The following is a 17,771-nucleotide window of genomic DNA, read 5'->3' as shown; positions in this document are numbered from 1 at the left end:
TCGTTTGCCTCCAAGGACAAATAATGCATAGAGGAAATTATAATAATAAATAAAGCAATGAACCATCCAAGTAGCACTGTGCATGTTCTCATGGTCACATATTTTCTCCTGCATCACTCCAAGTTTCAACGCCCATTTGCTATTGTTCTCCGTTTTGCTCGATGTCACTTCGCGCAACAGATGAACAGGTGCCGGTGACATACACGTGCTAACATTAGGGTTAAAAGAGTATGATTAACCCATACAATTTTTTATTTTTGCGGGTGAACCCGTACATTTTTTCATGGCAGTCTTCCTACTGGTCAAAAAAGAAGCATGGAGCAATAATTTAACGTCCCACAAAGTTCAAGCGAATGATTGAATATTGCAATCAAGACAGTAGAAAGAGGGAAGATAGAAGGTGCCACGAAGCTTGCTACGTGGGACGACAAAGCAATTATTTGCCTGCACACGCCTTTCTATTGCACCAAGATAGATCAAACACATGGGATCTTTTTCTCTAATAAATTAATGTTTCCCCTTTGTCTTCCATTTACATATTCTGTGCTTCTTGTTTTTTTGCAGGGGCTGTGCTTCTTGTTATTACTTAGGGTAAATAAGAACATCTATTTCAGAAATTCGCTTTGGCACATGGGAGCGCGCGCTCTTGTCACCGAAAAAATTGCAAACAAAGATTTGGTGCATGCATATCGACATTACATGTGTGCATGTCAAGTTTCCGAAAAAAACCGGTATTTTTTGTGGCTTATGTAGAAAAGACAAAAGGGTGTCTTATGAAAAGCATTTTTTAACACTAGATTTTGTCTTTTTCACACTCGAAACATACCTTGTCGGTTTTTTACGAAACGACTTCATGAGCATGTACAATATCGAGATGTACGCACCAAATTTTTGTTTAGAATTTTTTGACATTTCAAAATACGTTTAAAACACATTTTAAAAACTAGGAGCGCGCGCCCCGTGTGCCAAAACGCCACTCTCCATATATTTGTTGCTCAAAGAACTCCGTTTTTACGTTTGTACATATGGTTGAATTCCAGCTCTCGAGCACCGCAGGATGCATTTTCAAATCAACCCCGCGTTACAAGCAAGAGTGTAATAACCGTCCAACACTGATGCCTTCGAAATGATCATAGCTTCGTGCAATCAACTCCACTACAACCATGCAACCAGCAACTTTGATTTTGTGCTTGTAATTGTTCATTCATGGTTGTAACCCTTGAATATGAACGACACAAGCTAGGCATATATAAGCGCACTCGACAAATCAACATGTATGAGAAATTGAGAATGATACATTCTAAGCATATAAACCAATAAACCACAGACGTATCAGTAAGCCAGGAGAACAAGAACCTTTTTGTATGGAACTTGATTTGTATTTGTATTTTTTGAATAACTTGTATTGCTGCTCACGGATGGAGTAGCACTTATAACCATAATTAATGAAGGACGCAAGCGAGTCTTAAATGCGCTCAACAAAACAACGTGTATGATAAAATCAGGAATTGTAGGTTTTAAGATTAAATCAACCGAGATAGAAGAATAACAACCTTGCCCGATAGGTGGGCCGTGGACATGAATATACGATTTCCACAACAAATTCAGCATTCCCATGGTGAAAACAAAAAAGACGCCAATCAAACACATCAAAGATTATACACCCCCCCCCCCCCCCTCTCAAAAAACACATACACAAACACCTATGAAGCTTGATAAAAAGTCTTAAGGGCGGTTCTCAAAAGAAAAAGAAAACTGTTGTGAACCGGTAAGCAGCAGCGCGGGTGGCCTTAGCGATAACCACCAGCTCAATCAAACCCGAGACAGGTGCATGATTCCCCATTCATTTCCTTTCCAAAAAAAGCTGAACCCGCCGCTGCCACGCGGGCCCTCCCCGCCGGTCCCGATACTCCCGGCCCATTTGTTATTGGTGGTTTGCCCCGGCTCCAAGAAAGAAAGAAAGAAAAGAAAAGACATCCGCTGCCCCCACCGCGGCGGCGCCCCTCCCTCGTCGATCCAAATCGTCTCGCCTCGGCAGCGACCCGACCCAACCCTACCGCGCCCGCGCCTGCCAACCACGCGTCCCCGTCCCCAAAATTCACGGCGGCCTATATAACCCACGCCCATCCGCCCCCCTCTGACCATCCTCTTTCCCCCTCCCCCCCTTCCGATCCGCCATGCCTCCCCTCGCCAGCTCCCTCCTCCTCTCCCGCTCCGCCGCGGGGCCCGGCTCCGCGCGCGCCACCGCCGCCGCCGCGGCCGCGATCTCCAGGCCCGCCGCCGCGGAGCCCGCCCCCTGCCCCTCCGCGCCCGCCCCGTCCCCGCTCCACGCGGCCCGCGGCGGACAGGGCCCGCGCGGGGCCTTCGCGTCGGGCCTAGCGGGCCGCCTGTTCGGTGGCCGCCGCGCCGCCGCCCGCTCCTCGTCCTCCGCCGCCGCCGTCTTCGAGCGCCGATTCGCCTCCGCCGGTAAGGACCCCCCGCCACCTCGAAACGGATCGTCGCGTCGCGTCTCGGCGTCTCGCCCTCTCCTCTCGCTAACGGGGCATCCTTCTGTTTGTTCGTTTGTTTCGCAGCGACGAAGAACTCGTACGATGAAATCCTCACGAGCCTCGCCAAGCCGGGAGGGGGAGCAGACTTCGGCAAGTACTACAGCCTGCCTGCGCTCGCCGATCCGCGGATTGGTGAGTTGTTTCCCAGTTCCCCGCCATTTTCGTCTGCTATTGTGGCGTGGTATGCGTCCTATGCGGTCTGATTCCTAGCCCGCGCCGTGTGTTGGGTGAATTGAGAATCTGATCGGGGCCTGGGCGACGATTTGGTCCCTTTCGGTCTCTCTGTTGCCGCTTGTTGCGAGTCGGAGTGGGTGGATTGTTTGGTTCTCCAGCGATGCGTAGTAGTCTCTGATCTGCTCCTTGTTGGATAGTCTATAATGTTGGTGAATTTTGGCTGCTCCACGTGTTCCCATGGAGCGAATTGTCAATTCTGACGGTGGAATTGGCCTCTGGATGCGTTGTTTTCTAGTCAGTTTTTTTATATCGCCGAATTATGTGAATTACCGATGATTTGACCCATCACTTTTTTATTTATCAGATCGGCTACCCTACTCGATAAGGATTCTGCTCGAGTCGGCAATCAGAAACTGCGACGAGTTCCAGGTCACGGGGAAGGACGTTGAGAAGATCCTAGACTGGGAGAACAGTGCCACCAAGCAAGTCGAAATCCCGTTCAAGCCAGCCCGAGTCCTCCTCCAGGTATTGATCCTGATTCCTGCCATCGTCTCCACTTTTTTTGTTCCAAGTTGTCCAGTTGCCGTGGAAAGAATAAATGTGAGTTGGAAAGATTCGAGTCAATAGCTTTTGATGGTAGGAATATTGGAAATGGAGGTCCCCTTTCCTATCCTTTCACGAAAGTGTAGTTCCCCAATCACCATGTCTTATTTCCCATTATGTATGTGATGTATGATTGCTGCTGTCACCTGGATTTTTAAAGATAGAAATCATGCACCAGTAGGTGATAGGTTTCTGTATAAGATTAGCTGCACCGTCATCACATATTCTTCTTCCAGTGACAATTATAAAAGTCAACACTTCTATTTTAATCTGGCAAGTGGTACTGTAAGCTGGATACATTGCTTATTTTTTTCTGATACGTTTCTGCTGAGATGTTTGATGATGTGGATCCTTGCTCTTCTTTCTGAAATCTTCAGTTTATTCACTTCATCATTTGTCTCTTTATAGGATTTCACTGGTGTCCCAGCAGTTGTTGATCTTGCTTGCATGAGGGATGCTATGAGCAAACTTGGCAGTGACCCCAACAAAATTAATCCTCTGGTGAGTTTATTGACCAGTGTGGCTACATTTACTATCTCCTTTCTTAATAACTTCTTGGAAATATATTCGACATTCTTGTTTGGTGTACTGTGTGACTTATCCTTCAGTATGCCACATTTTGATATGTGATGTGACAAAAGAATCATCAAGTGAGCATGCTTATGTTGTGCTACAATTGATAACCAAGTTACTTAACTGATCATATATATGTTGTAAGAACTGCTGCATTGATTGAGAAATTCTGTTTTCTAACACGCCTATGATGTTTTGCCATTTACACTGTTCTTGATTTCTCATAGCATCTCTTTGGGCCTTCATCCTTATTATCTTAACTAACAGCCTTTCATCTTATCTTGTTTAATAAACACTAAGGTAGAATGCATGATTGTGTTTGAGTGTTTCTATTCCGAACGTATATGCTTTATTGAACACAGATTATTATCTTAACTAACAGCCTTTTATCTTATCTTGTTTAATAAACACTAAGGTAGAATGCATGATTGTGTTTCTATTCCGAACTTATATGCTTTATTGAACACAGATTATATCATTAATTATTGATGTTTTAAGTGTGAATGTATGACCATTTAGTCTTAAATATTGAGGTTAGCACCTTAGCATATCATCTAATTCCAGTTAGTCAAATTATGACATTTATTACAGTTAGGGTTTGAATGATATGCTTGCAACTTCTTAATCCTATGAACTATAGTTGATTAAAGGGTTTCAAAAGATAATCCATGTAGCCTTTTCCCCTCAAAAGTGGGTGCTAGTGCAGCCTACAACTGCTCTCTTTGTCAACTGACCCCCAAGGGTAGCTTTAGCATGCCAGTTTTATGCTCGTGTCTTTGTGCTTTTGCTTATATTGCTGCATGTATATTTTTTCAGGTACCTGTAGACCTTGTTGTGGATCATTCAGTACAAGTTGATGTGGCAAGATCGGAGAATGCTGTTCAGGCAAATATGGAGCTTGAGTTCAGCCGTAACAAGGAGCGGTTTGGATTTTTGAAATGGGGTTCCACTGCATTCAATAACATGCTTGTTGTTCCACCTGGATCTGGAATTGTTCACCAGGTATTTCAATAGAACAACTATTTTGTTCTCAAATAATCATTTAAGTTACTTCCGTTAGTAAACACTAACAATTCCGTTTCTAGGTGAATCTTGAATATCTGGCCAGGGTTGTCTTCAACAATGGTGGGATACTTTACCCTGATAGTGTTGTCGGCACAGATTCACACACAACTATGATAGATGGTCTTGGTGTTGCTGGATGGGGAGTTGGTGGTATAGAGGCAGAAGCTACAATGCTTGGGCAGGTGAAGTTAATATCTGCTGATAACAAGTTTCTTATCTCTGATGCTATGCCTGCAATGATTTATGATTTATGTTTGTGGCCTGTCTGGCATGAAAAAGAGGGGGTGGTGTGCTGGGATCATCTGTTTATGCCAATTTTCTGAATTGATTGTGGTCTGTTCTGCAGCCAATGAGCATGGTCTTGCCAGCAGTTGTTGGTTTCAAGTTATCAGGGAAGCTGAGGAATGGAGTTACGGCCACAGACTTGGTTCTAACAGTAACTCAAATGCTTAGGAAACATGGTGTTGTTGGGAAGTTTGTTGAATTTTATGGTACCCCTCATATGCCATTGCTTTGTAATTCACACCGCTTTCTTTTACGAGCTTCTCTAATGTTACACACTACACAATTTCAGGGGGAGGTATGGGTGAACTATCACTTGCTGATAGGGCTACTATTGCAAACATGGCACCAGAATATGGTGCAACTATGGGTTTCTTCCCAGTTGATGCCAAGACATTGGACTACCTGAAGCTAACTGGCAGAAGTGATGAAACTGTATGTTATAGGCTGTTGCATTTTGATTTGCATCTTAACTGCACACGCATCTAGTTTTGACAGTCACATTCTTTAGGTGGCCATGATAGAGACTTACCTGCGCGCCAATAATATGTTCGTCGACTACAAGCAGGTGATTTCATACTTAATCTTATTATAAGTTGTTTGGTGTGTGTTAATATATATTTTAGTTATTTATAATACTGATGATGCTTCTCCCTTGATGTAGGTTCAAGCTGAAAGAGTGTATTCATCTTATCTGGAACTTGACTTGGATGAGGTGGAACCATGTCTGTCCGGACCAAAACGGTAATGTACCTGGAGAATTCCTATCCTTGGCATATGCGTAGCCTCATTCATGACTAATGAAAGATATACTCAACAGGCCTCATGATAGAGTGACATTGAAGAACATGCAGTCAGATTGGCTTTCTTGCCTGGACAACAAAGTAGGGTTCAAGGTAAGAATTTGCTCTGTATATTACGGCAGTACTCTACTGGTATTCCTGTGTTATTTGCCATAATCTTGTTTATTTATTGATTAGATGGATGGTTATCATTCTTTGACATCCTATGAAAATACAATGTTGATTAGATGATTGTCGGAAAAACAATGTTGATTAGATGATTTGGATTCCATACTTCTATAATATTTCCGAAAATACATGTGCAAATAGTCCATAGCTGCAAATTTCCTGTACCTTTTTAATTTCCCCCTTCCCTTCTCTTATGCTCACTACACTGTTTCTGTGCAGGGTTTTGCTGTCCCCAAGGAATCGCAGGCTAAAGTTGCTGAGTTTTCGTTCCGTGGGACGCCAGCAAAGATAAAGCATGGTGATGTTGTAATTGCGGCTATCACCAGTTGCACCAACACATCAAATCCTAATGTAATGCTGGGAGCTGCTTTGGTTGCCAAAAAGGCTTGTGACCTAGGCCTGGAGGTTTGTCTCACTGTCCTCAACTTTGTGTATTCTGATTTCTGCTTATAGTTAAATTTCAATTGAGGAACTCCATCATGTTGGTAATTTGTACCCTCGTGTGCAAATGCTGCTGTTAAAATGTTTGAAATTGTTGCAGCCTTTTTCTCTTATTACAAGTTAAGTGTATGATTTAGTGCTCCTTTCTCTGCCTATGTTCTGTTAATTTAAGGTTGCCAACTTTTGCTCTAGTTTAACACCGTTTGTATTAATTAGGTGAAACCATGGATTAAGACAAGTCTTGCACCAGGTTCTGGTGTTGTGAAGAAGTACTTGGACAAGAGGTGCCTCTTGCTTCTCCAGACTAAAAGTTCCCTTTTTTTGGGGATCCTTGGTTAATTTTTTTTCTTCATTTTCCTTTGCAGCGGTCTGCAGAAGTATCTTAACCAGCTTGGCTTCAATATTGTTGGCTATGGGTGTACAACCTGCATAGGAAACTCTGGAGATCTTGATGAATCCGTAGCTGCTGCAATTACTGACAATGGTGAGATTGACATTGCTGGTTGAGAAAGGATTGAAAGTTGTGAAAAAGTGCATTTTACTCACTTTTTTGTCTTTCAGATGTTGTCGCTGCTGCTGTGTTGTCTGGGAACAGGAATTTCGAAGGCCGTGTACACGCATTGACCCGAGCAAATTATCTCGCATCTCCTCCATTGGTTGTGGCCTATGCCCTCGCTGGCACGGTAAGAGAACATGCAGTTTTCCAATGTTGAAACCTCTGCATATTATTTCAAACTAAACTGTGGAAGTACCGCAACAAAGAAAGATTGCTGTCATTTATGTAATGCTACTACTTGGACTCACCAATACAATTTCTGGGTGAGAGGAGGGCTCTTACCTACTAAGCTAACTGCTACTACTTGGATTAACCAGTAGAATTGATTAAGCCCTGATCTAAGCTAACTAGTTAAACCTTCTGCCTAAATATTCTTGTGATTTTCTAACAATTCACTAGCGGAAGCAAGGTGCAGTTCTACTAAGCTAACAAGTTAAAACTTCGCCCTCCTTATTCTTGTGATTTTCCTTTCTGAACTGTGGACCATGTGCTGCAGGTTAATATTGATTTTGAGAAAGAACCAGTAGGCATCTCAAAGGATGGGAAGGAGGTTTACTTCAGGGATATTTGGCCTACCACTGATGAGATTGCTGAGGTTGGTACTGCAACTTTTACTTTTGTTATATTTATCTCCATGTACTCTTTGAGACCATATTAGATTTGAGATATTCCTCATATTTGTGCTGTTAATTCTTCTAGGTTGTTAAGGCGAGTGTGCTCCCAGACATGTTCAAGGGCACATATGAGGCAATCACCAAAGGAAATCCTATGTGGAATGAGCTGCCAGTATCAGCAAGCACTCTCTACCCATGGGATCCAAAATCAACATACATCCATGAGCCTCCTTATTTCAAGGATATGACAATGACCCCTCCTGGCGCACGGCCTGTGAAGGATGCGTACTGTCTTCTCAACTTCGGTGACAGTATCACAACTGATCACATATCCCCAGCTGGAAGCATCCACCCAGACAGCCCAGCTGCCAAATATCTAAAGGAGCGCAATGTTGAAAGGAAGGACTTCAACTCATATGGCAGCCGACGAGGGAACGATGAGATCATGGCTAGGGGAACTTTTGCCAACATTCGTATTGTGAACAAGTTCTTGAAGGGAGAGGTTGGCCCCCAAACCATCCATGTACCATCAGGGGAGAAGCTTGCTGTTTTTGATGCTGCTATGGTAATGCACTAGAACTTCATAGAATCCAAATTTTGGTTTTCAGTGATGCAACATACTCCTACTTAGAAAGCATTCAAATCTCATTGAACGATTATCATTTTTTGTGTTTGTTTTTGACAGAAATACAAGAACGAAGGGCATGACACTATCATCCTGGCTGGTGCTGAGTATGGCAGTGGAAGCTCAAGGGATTGGGCTGCGAAGGGTCCAATGCTTCAGGTAACTATGCATCCCACCTGTTGTTTCTTTGCTTACACCATGACACTAGCTGTCACTAATGGGTGTGGTGCTTTGACTTTGTGACTGCAGGGAGTGAAGGCTGTGATAGCCAAGAGTTTTGAGAGGATTCACCGTAGCAATCTCGCTGGAATGGGCATCGTCCCTCTATGCTTCAAGGCTGGGGAGGATGCCGACACTCTTGGCTTAACAGGCCATGAGCGCTACACCATCCAGCTTCCGACTGATGTGAATGAAATCAAGCCTGGCCAAGATGTTACGGTCACAACCGACAACGGCAAGTCGTTCACGTGCACACTCCGCTTTGACACTGAGGTACAGACAATTCTTTCCTGAGCATTTTGTCTAGGCGAGTGTTGACTATCAATGGTGATTTCTGATGTTCAAATTGTCGATTTCCATTCAGGTGGAGCTTGCTTACTACACCCATGGTGGTATTCTACCATATGTCATCAGAAAGATCGCAGCCGAGCAATAGAGAGATGATTGCGACGACGAGGCAAATTGTAATTGTTGTAAACAGTTTGTTTAGCAAGTCCTGTTTGAGGAGTACCCCCTCAAATAACGTCTGAGATGTCGGCAGAGAACTCGGAAATTTTGAGCGCGTAACACGCTAGGTTTTTGTTTGAAGGCACTACTATGTTAATAATATGCCTCACAACTGATGAGATGCTTTTGCATATTGTAACGGTCTATGAACACTGAAGTGGAATCAGCCGAAGGAATGTCCACATTGTTTTCTTACTTCTGGTTGTTTTTTGATACGTCTATTGTTTTAATTCCATGAACAGTAGACGTATCATTCTGGGATTGATGACTAGATTCGGAAGCGCACTTTTGGCTCCGGGCGGCGCGCGCCCGTTGTATCTTGACGGTGCAGGATGTCTTTAAGATGTGTGGTTAAGGTAGTGGAGTTTCATTTATGAAATCAGTAAAGAAACTTTGATGGCTAATACGCCGTGTATACGGCCTTGCTCTCTGCGGAGGTGACATTCTGGTGCAGATTAGAAGAGGAGTTCGGTCATGCATAGTAATGAAAGTTGGCCAGGTTCTTCAATGTTTCTGTAAATGCGCTGACGTGCTTTTTTGTATGTGAACTGTGTGTGTGAGATGAATAAATATCCTGTTTTACGGGGTTAATCCTCGACTAATGACCAATCCATTGCATGCCGATCAATTAAAGAAAGAAAACACAACACACGACTATAACAAACGAGGTGATTAATTAGTGTAAGTATTTCGGCCTAAAAACATTTCAGTTCAAAAGCAAAGTGAAAGATTCGAATGTGTTAGTCCTGATCCTTAATTATAGCGAAAATGAGACGATTAATTAGTGCAGGTGTTTGGGCTAAAAACGTTTTGGTTCAAAAAGCAAAGTAAAAGCATTTCGAATGTATTAGTCACCTAATTCTTAATTAGATAAAGATGAGGCGATTAACCAGTGCAAGTATTTCGGCTCAAAATGTTCCAACTCAAAAAGAAAAGTGAAAGTACTTCGGATATATTAGTCGTCTGATCCTTAATTAGAGCAAAAAGGAGGTTATTAATTAGTGCATGTATTTCAGATGTAATTAGTCGTATGGTCCTTAATTTGAGAAAATTGAAGCGACTAAATAGTTTTGGCTTAAAAAATCGGTTTAGAAACCAAAGTGAAAGTATTTTTGGATTAATTAGTCGTCCGATTCTTAATTAGAGAAAAACGAGGCGACAAATTAGCATTTGCATATGATCTGCGTTATTAATCTGGCTATTAATCAAGACAGGTTGATTGAGGCATTATATATGCGTGGTGGGTTGGCAGGAGATTTCAGATAAGCGCAGGATTCATCATTTAATGCTGACATGAGCAGAACCCACTTGAATGCGAAATACTAATTATATGCGGGTTGACTGTCGTAATTATACACAGAAGAAAATCAAAGAGATACTAATTACTGACGGCTTTGGATGAACCTTGAATGATGAGATTTAGGGGGGTGGCGTGAGCAGGTTCTCCTTCGTATTTCCGACTAGATTCAGCAAATCCCGGTGCTGGTAGTAAGAACGATTATTAGAAAGTTGGCCTGCACATGCCAGGCTCTTAAAAGCAAGAATGCAGATTTGAGCAGGTGGAGTTTGATAGATGAACCTCCTTCCCGGATTTGACGAATGTTGGATGCATAAATACCTTTCAGTTAATGTATTAATACAAAAGGTCTAGGACTACGAGGGTGGTTGGCCTCCACAGCCTCCATATTTTGAGGCACTGAGGTCTCGTTTTTGGAGCGAGCTTCATAAATTATGCCGATCACAGCGCATATGTCGGACTCTGCTAGAGTGCATTTTTGCGTGTTGATTTTTATACTAGCTGTTATTATGGCGATCTGCCACATATGACACATCTAATAGAGTTGTTGCAAGGGTCTTATTTTCATTGATTTTTTTTTGATTGTTAGCTACTACAGTAGCATGTACAATAACGATAGTTGAGTTTGTTATGTTTTTCCCTTCCATCTCGATGATGTTATTTGTATTAGCTTGCGTGTCATCGTTTCCTAGCGCTGCTTCAGACTATAGGTTTAACTGCTGGTAACTGTGTGGAATGCAGTCGCGAGCCGGGGAAAGTTAAAGTCACACTGTCTTTTGGATTATAATCTCCATTTTCTCTTGTCCCACAGTCTATCTAACCAAATGCATGGTCGTGTGAGAGCCCAACAGCCCACCAGCGGTGGCTGCAGTGTCTCGTCCTGCGGCTGCGCTGCCATGCGGGCTTAGTTAATGGAAGCAAAAGAGCTCCGTTGGTTCAGGCTCGTTGAGTTGATTCTGGAGCTTGTTGCAATGTGCATTTGGGCTGAGGAAAACTCCTGTATCTATTGAGGAGTTCCTAGGGCCCTGGATAAAAACATTTCGAAAAGAAGATAAAAAACTTGCTCTAGTGGGGATTTCTGCCTTATTCTGGGCTGCTCTACCCTCTGATGTGAAGGATGGAGGGGTGTTTCAGGTCCTAGTAGATAGGTCTGCTGCGTTGGTGTGCGTTTTGAACTCTGTAACATCACTCGGTCTGGTTGGGTTTTCTTAATAAAAATCAGAAGGGGAGAGCCATTCTTTTATCAAAAGAAAAAGGGCTTGTTGAGTTGATGATTCTTACCTCTTTGTGTGTTCTCGGGTAGTCTGTTGGCTCTTCAACCTACATGCCCTGGTAACCAGTGGCGGAGTTTGATAAAGATTGTTGAGGGGGCGAACGCATGATTTCTTAGAAATTTTTAGGGATACACTCAAGATTTTTTCTAGAGTAGGGGGGACAATGGCCCCCTTTGGCCCCCATGAAGCTCTGCCACTGCTGGTAGCCATTTAGTCCGTCGCACAATTGACCATTGCCTACTGATCACCGAATACCGATAGAGTGAATCTGAAACTAGTAATACTTCTCATCCAGAAGGACAAGAAAAATCAGGGTAGTATGTGTAAAATAACCCCAAAGGATTTGTAGTGTACCATAAGGGAATGTACTACTTGTGTGCTAAATGTGCTAAATTTAGGATCAGATTCGACCTCACATTCGGATACAAGAAGGGCAGATGCTTAGTAGACCGCTGCTCATCTTCTTTTCGCACTCTCCTGCTTGTGCTGCATCAACAACCTCTGAAGATGGCAAAGGCACCGTCAATGGCACATTGGGCACAGAACTTAGTGCCTGCACCTAGGCTTTAAGCCTAGCCGGCCTATCCCTATCCGCGGACAATGATGCTATAAGATAATGTGGTTTTCATGTTTGCTCGATGAGCAATGAGTACGCCGGTGCTCGTCCATTTCGCGACGCTGTTGCTGTTGCCGTGCTACTTTGTCGGTGTGTCTCGTGTCGATTTTGTGATATGTTTGCAGTCTTTTCAATGGAAAAGAGGCACTATCCGGTGGGAAACGAGATGATTGTTCTCCACATGGCCAGCTGGTACATATCCTTGTGAACTTGATGCTGCCACGGTCCTAATCACCTTTTGCTCGCCACATAGGAGTGTCTCAAATTCAGTGGGGCTGGGAGTGCGACATGGACGTCTGGCTTTTTTTATTCCGCATTTCATGCTCCTTTCACATCTCCTTGTTCCATATAACGGCATGGAGGTTTTATCTTCTGGCATGAGTGGCAGAAAATCTACATACTCCTACGTAACTTGCCTAAGAGCATCTTCAATAGCCGCGCAATAAAAAAACATTTGCTTCGGCAGGCGCTGCAAAAAATAAAACTGCGCTATGCACTCAAAACAAATAAAAAACTGTAGACATAGATAAAAAAAGCGATACATAGATAAAAAAAAGCGATACATAGATAGTTCATCTAGCATAGATAGGTAAAAAAAGACACTAATCCGAGGTAAAAACTACGGTGCAACTAGAAACTACTCCGAGTCGTTGTCCCCCTCCTCGCTTGTGTCGTCCGACGTATCAAGCCACGCGTCTTGCCACCACTCATCGTCGCTAGAGAAGAATGATGCCGCTCCCAGATCGCACTGTGATATCGCGAGTGCCTTCCGACGACGCCTGTCCGCCCATTCCGCACGTTGCCTTGTCCTCCTCTCTGCCCAGAAGACATTCTCGTTGGCGCCGTCCTCCGGGTGGCGCTGGCGCCACTCTGCCATGGCTCGCTCGTCCGCCTTGGCGATGAGTAGGCGGCGCTGCCGCCGACAGTGTTCCTGGCGGTCGGTGTCAGTTATTAGCCGCGGCGGAGGGGCGATGGCCCGCGCCTGCTCGCACGTCCAGACGTCCTGAAAGTTCATCTGTGGGCGAGGCCTCCCGAGGCGCCACGCCGCCCGCATCGTACGCGCGGGCGGCCTCGTGCGCAATCTCGAACGTGCGGAGGCCGAGGCGGACGTCGCCGGACCGAATCTTAGCGTAGAAGGCGCGGAGGGGCGCTCGCGGACGCCGCGGTAGCCCGAAGATCCCCGGCGGCGGGGCAGGGAAGCGAGAGAGAGCGCGTGGCGATGTGGATAGCGATGGGAGGCCGTGTGGCGGGCGCAGCAATTTATAGGCGCGCCAAATCTAGCGCGCGACCTTCCGCTTTCTTTCACGCGCGCGCTTGAGTTTTCTGCCTCAGCTGGAGCACGCGAAACCGTCTCGCGCGCGCTAAAGTCGCATTTTACCGCGCACGCGGTTTATGCGGCCACTCTTGGAGATGCTCTAACTAATCTCTCCACCCCCGATTTCAACTGGGTGGGTTCTCCTCCCCTGATTTCCTCCAATAGAAAAAGGCCATCTAAACTATTACATTAATTTATGTTTGATGTTTACGTAGGTGTAGCATTGCCGCTTGCATGGTACCGAGTTTTCAGTGTGTTTGTAAGCTTATTATTGTGTGCTTCTTTATGTTTTGAACCACTAATGATTAGGTTGTCTATATCTTCTGCTGTAGACATTCTCTCGCATTATCAAGAGAAAATCGTGTTGGCGCACTCGACATTCAGTACAAGTAGAAACATGTACCAGAAATCTATCGCATGTGGATATGTCTACAACTATGTCATATCAGACCAGGTATAAACAAACACTAGCTTAGTTTCTTACCTTGTTTATTTAGCACTGGTACGTAGAGAACGGTTGTTCCTTTTCACGCGTTCTTAGTGCCGGTAAACGTATGTGACCAGTACATACGTACATACATACGTAGAACGATACACAATACACACGTACGTTGACGTATCCGTATCACAGGAGCTTGTCGCAGCGCGCGGGCACGAAGAGCAGCATATTGTGCTCCAGGTCGTAGACGACGTGCGTGTTCTGCTGCTGGAAGTTGCCTATGAGCGACCTGCTGTCCTCGCCCGCCGAATTTACCACCACGCACAGCCCGTCCTCCTCGGTGTACATCACGTAGTTCTCCCGTGGGAGGTCCCAGTCCGCGCCCTCCAGGTGGAGGATCAGCTTCGGCATCGCGGTCTCCTTCTTCTTCGGCGAGACGGTGAAGCACAACAAGCCAACGTGCTCGGCGGTGTTGTTTTTGTTGACTGGCAGCGGCACCTGCGACTCGAACGCCTCCACGAGGCTCCGGTACACGGCCTCCGGGAAGCTCGTCAGGGCCGAGCCGGAGTCGATGATCGTCCCGCCGGAGCCGTCGCCCTTGAGCGCGAACGCCGACGCGTCAAAGGGCAGCCGCGTCTTGCCGACGGTGATGCCTTTGAGCGAAAGGTAGTAGTGATTGGATTTGGGGTTCCGCACCAGCTGGGTGGATTGGATAGGTCCCGTGGCCTGCGCTTCGAGGTTGTCCGGCGTGCCCAGGAACACGGGGCTGGGCCTGGACTCCACGATGGTGGTGAAGCAGTGGGAGAACCTGCCGACCTTGAGTTGTGACGGCAGAGACAACACCCCCCGGCCGAAGCCGGCGATGCCGGACTCGTTTGATCCAAAGGTCCCGGTGTTGAACATGCCGCAACCAAACCGGAGGTTGGGCACGACCGCGACCTTGCCGTTGGCCGCCTGCTGGAAGGTGAAGGTGTCTTGGTACATCCTCCCCGTCGTGATCGAGTTGTCGCCGTACGAGTCGGTGTAGACGCAGGAGTTGTCGCCGACGGCGCACCCGGAGAGCGAGAAGCCCCCCTGCACGCAGAGGGGGTCAAAGCAGGAGACGCCGCGGGCTGTGCCGGAGGCGGAGGTATCCAGCTCCGGGAACGGCTGTGGGAAGCAGACCTGGCAGAAGCACTGCGTCCAGATGAGGTCGCTGCCCGTGTCGAGCGTCAGCGCCACATGCTGCGGGCGCGGCGTGTCGATGCCAAAGTGGATGAGGTACTCGGAGTTAAAATTAGTGTAATCTAAAAATGTTAAAAATGACACTGTTAATTAATTATTTTGTGTGGTCTCTTCTCACGTGATGGATGCCTGCATGCCACTGCATTAATTTTCCTCATGTTCATCCTTCTGCATCAATTTTTGTTTTTCAAAATTATAAAAGACATCCTCTAAACCGCGCGTCGAAATTCAGTTCCGTTTTCACTGTTGAAACCCTCGCGACGTGCTCTTCAAAAGTAGATCCCACATGGACATGTTTCGGCGAACTAGTCTTCCTGCCAACTAAACATCAATGTATGCGCAACTAAACTACATTGTCGCGCCAACTGAGCATATGTGTGTTCCAAAATAGCACTCCCAACTAAACATTAATGTGTGGAACTAGACTACATTACCGCGCCAACTGAGTATATATGTGTGCCAAATAGTCATGCCAACTAAACATCAATGTCTGTGCAACTAGACTACATTGCCGTGCCAACTGAGCATATATGTGTGTCAATAGTCCTGCCAATTAAACATCAATATGTGTGCAACTAAACTATATTGCCGCGCCAACTAAGCATATGTGTGTGTAAATAGTCGTGTCAACTAAATATCAATGTGTGAACTAGACTACATTATCGCGCCAACTGAGCATATGTGTGTGCCAATAGTCTTGTCAACTAAACATCAAAGTTGTCATGGTTGCTAGAATGCAATCTCATAGGAAGTTGAATTATGCAGATCCAAAAATTGGTTTTGCAAAAAGTTGCACGATGTAGTACTAAAGTTGCACAATACAGTACTAAAGTTGCACTATATAGCATCAAAGTTGGCATCAAAAAAAATTCGTCGAAACATACTCATGCGGGATCTAGTTTTAAAGATCTCGTCGCAAGAGTTCCAGCAGTGAAAAATCAAATCCCGACGCACGGTTTGAAAGATATGACTTTTTAAAATTTAAAACTCTGAAATGAATATGCGTGGATATGTTTTGTTCGGAATGGAGTAATTAGTGTGAACACATTTAATACTAACAACCACATGCACTAGAAGACAAAAAATTAACAACCACATGCATGCGAGACGCGGCCGCTCAATTCAATCAAGAAGTGCGTATGCACTTTTTAAATTTTAGGTTTTTTCTTTTAACACGACGCCTGCTATTTGTTTCCGTCATTAGCTTGTGCGCCAGCGTTTCCTACCTACTGAAGATGATGAAGATGGCACGGCAGGGCACAGAACTTGGTGCCTACATGCATGCGTCTAGGCTTTAAGCCCGTCGAGCATGACACTATTAGAGAATCCCTATCTGCGTGAGGAGCGGTGAGCACGCCGGTGCTCGTCCATTTCACGATGATGCCGCTGTCTGCTGTGGTGCTACTTTGTTGGTGTGTCTCTATGTCGATTTCATCGTACGTTTGCGGTCTTTTCAGCAGAAAAGAGGCGGCACTACCTGGTGGTGATGAACTACATGATTGTTCCCACCCCCCCCGCTTCATATGGGACATCTTTTCTTTTGCGAGGTATATGGTACATCTTCTTGTGAGCACCGACGCTGCTGCCACCGTCCTATGTGTTTGTCTTCTGGTTTTCTAAGTGCCTTCTTATGCGCACCACCTCCGAATCTCAGGTATTAATCGCGCGACATGCTGCTCGGTTTAACAAAACTACTCCCTCCGTTCGTAAATATAAGTATTTTTTAGATTTCACTACAAACTCCACGCGGATGCATATAGACATATTTTAGAGCATAGATTCATCTATTTTGTTCCGTATGTACTCCCTCCGTTCCTAAATATTTGTCTTTCTAGACATTTCAACAAGTGACTACATACGGAGCAAAATGAGTGAATCTACACTCTAAAATATGTCTACATACATCCGTATGTAGTAGTCATTTGAAATGTTTAGAAAGACAAATATTTAGGAACGGAGGGAGTAGTTCATAGTGAAATCTCTAAAAAGACTTATATTTAGAACAGAGGGAATAATTAGCATGCATGTATTCCTTACGAAGAAGAAACATGTTCATCCTAGTTAATAGGCAAACTGTCAGCAAAAATAAATAAGTGATGTACTACTAAATACTCTCTTCATTTTTATTTACTTTGCATATTATCTTTGTCTCGAGTCAAACTTTTTAAATTTTGACCAAGTTTATACAAAAATTTATTAACATCCACAATACCAAATCGATACCACTGGAATCGCCATCCAATATATTTTCATACCATATATATTTTTATTATGAAAGTTTAGATGGTTTTTGATAAACTTGATCAAACTTTATAAAGTTTAACTTAGGACAAAGCTAATGTGCGGAGTAAATAAAAACGGAAAGAGTATTACAAAGTCTAAATCATGACTTCTACCTTCGAAAGTCGGCTCGAAGATTGAAAAAAG

General features: G+C 44.7%; 2 protein-coding genes across 2 annotated transcripts; one reads left to right on the top strand and one right to left on the bottom strand.

The window, feature by feature from the left end:
* Positions 1-2,148: 2,148 nt before the first annotated feature.
* On the top strand, positions 2,149-9,374 carry LOC123105863 (putative aconitate hydratase, cytoplasmic). Its single transcript, XM_044528026.1, has 20 exons — positions 2,149-2,466; positions 2,574-2,681; positions 3,088-3,248; positions 3,735-3,827; positions 4,716-4,901; positions 4,985-5,146; positions 5,311-5,455; positions 5,539-5,681; positions 5,758-5,814; positions 5,911-5,990; positions 6,067-6,142; positions 6,437-6,622; positions 6,875-6,942; positions 7,024-7,142; positions 7,220-7,341; positions 7,711-7,809; positions 7,914-8,393; positions 8,514-8,612; positions 8,703-8,945; positions 9,037-9,374. The coding sequence occupies exons 1-20, from the start codon at positions 2,178-2,180 to the stop codon at positions 9,106-9,108; spliced, it is 2,988 nt and encodes a 995-aa protein (XP_044383961.1). The 5' UTR covers positions 2,149-2,177; the 3' UTR covers positions 9,109-9,374.
* Positions 9,375-14,105: 4,731 nt separating this feature from the next.
* On the bottom strand, positions 14,106-15,502 carry LOC123101770 (aspartic proteinase nepenthesin-1-like). Its single transcript, XM_044523069.1, has 2 exons — positions 15,463-15,502; positions 14,106-15,406 (listed from the first exon to the last, which is right to left on the bottom strand). The coding sequence occupies exons 1-2, from the start codon at positions 15,500-15,502 to the stop codon at positions 14,307-14,309; spliced, it is 1,140 nt and encodes a 379-aa protein (XP_044379004.1). The 3' UTR covers positions 14,106-14,306.
* Positions 15,503-17,771: the final 2,269 nt, after the last annotated feature.

Source organism: Triticum aestivum, chromosome 5A, assembly GCF_018294505.1.
Source record: "Triticum aestivum cultivar Chinese Spring chromosome 5A, IWGSC CS RefSeq v2.1, whole genome shotgun sequence".
NCBI lineage: Eukaryota > Viridiplantae > Streptophyta > Magnoliopsida > Poales > Poaceae > Triticum > Triticum aestivum.
Note: the sequence above shows the minus strand (reverse complement) of the source record. Positions and strands in the feature narration are given on the sequence as shown.

Excerpts from the sequence above, each read along its gene's own strand:
- LOC123105863 (XM_044528026.1), top strand. The coding sequence starts at position 2,178 with ATGCCTCCCCTCGCCAGCTCCCTCCTCCTCTCCCGCTCCGCCGCGGGG. Across the intron at positions 4,902-4,984 it reads GATCTGGAATTGTTCACCAG|GTGAATCTTGAATATCTGGC; the intron begins GTATTTCAATAG and ends TTCCGTTTCTAG. Across the intron at positions 6,623-6,874 it reads CTTGTGACCTAGGCCTGGAG|GTGAAACCATGGATTAAGAC; the intron begins GTTTGTCTCACT and ends TGTATTAATTAG.
- LOC123101770 (XM_044523069.1), bottom strand. The coding sequence starts at position 15,502 with ATGAGGAAAATTAATGCAGTGGCATGCAGGCATCCATCAC. Across the intron at positions 15,407-15,462 it reads GGCATGCAGGCATCCATCAC|ATTACACTAATTTTAACTCC; the intron begins GTGAGAAGAGAC and ends TAACATTTTTAG.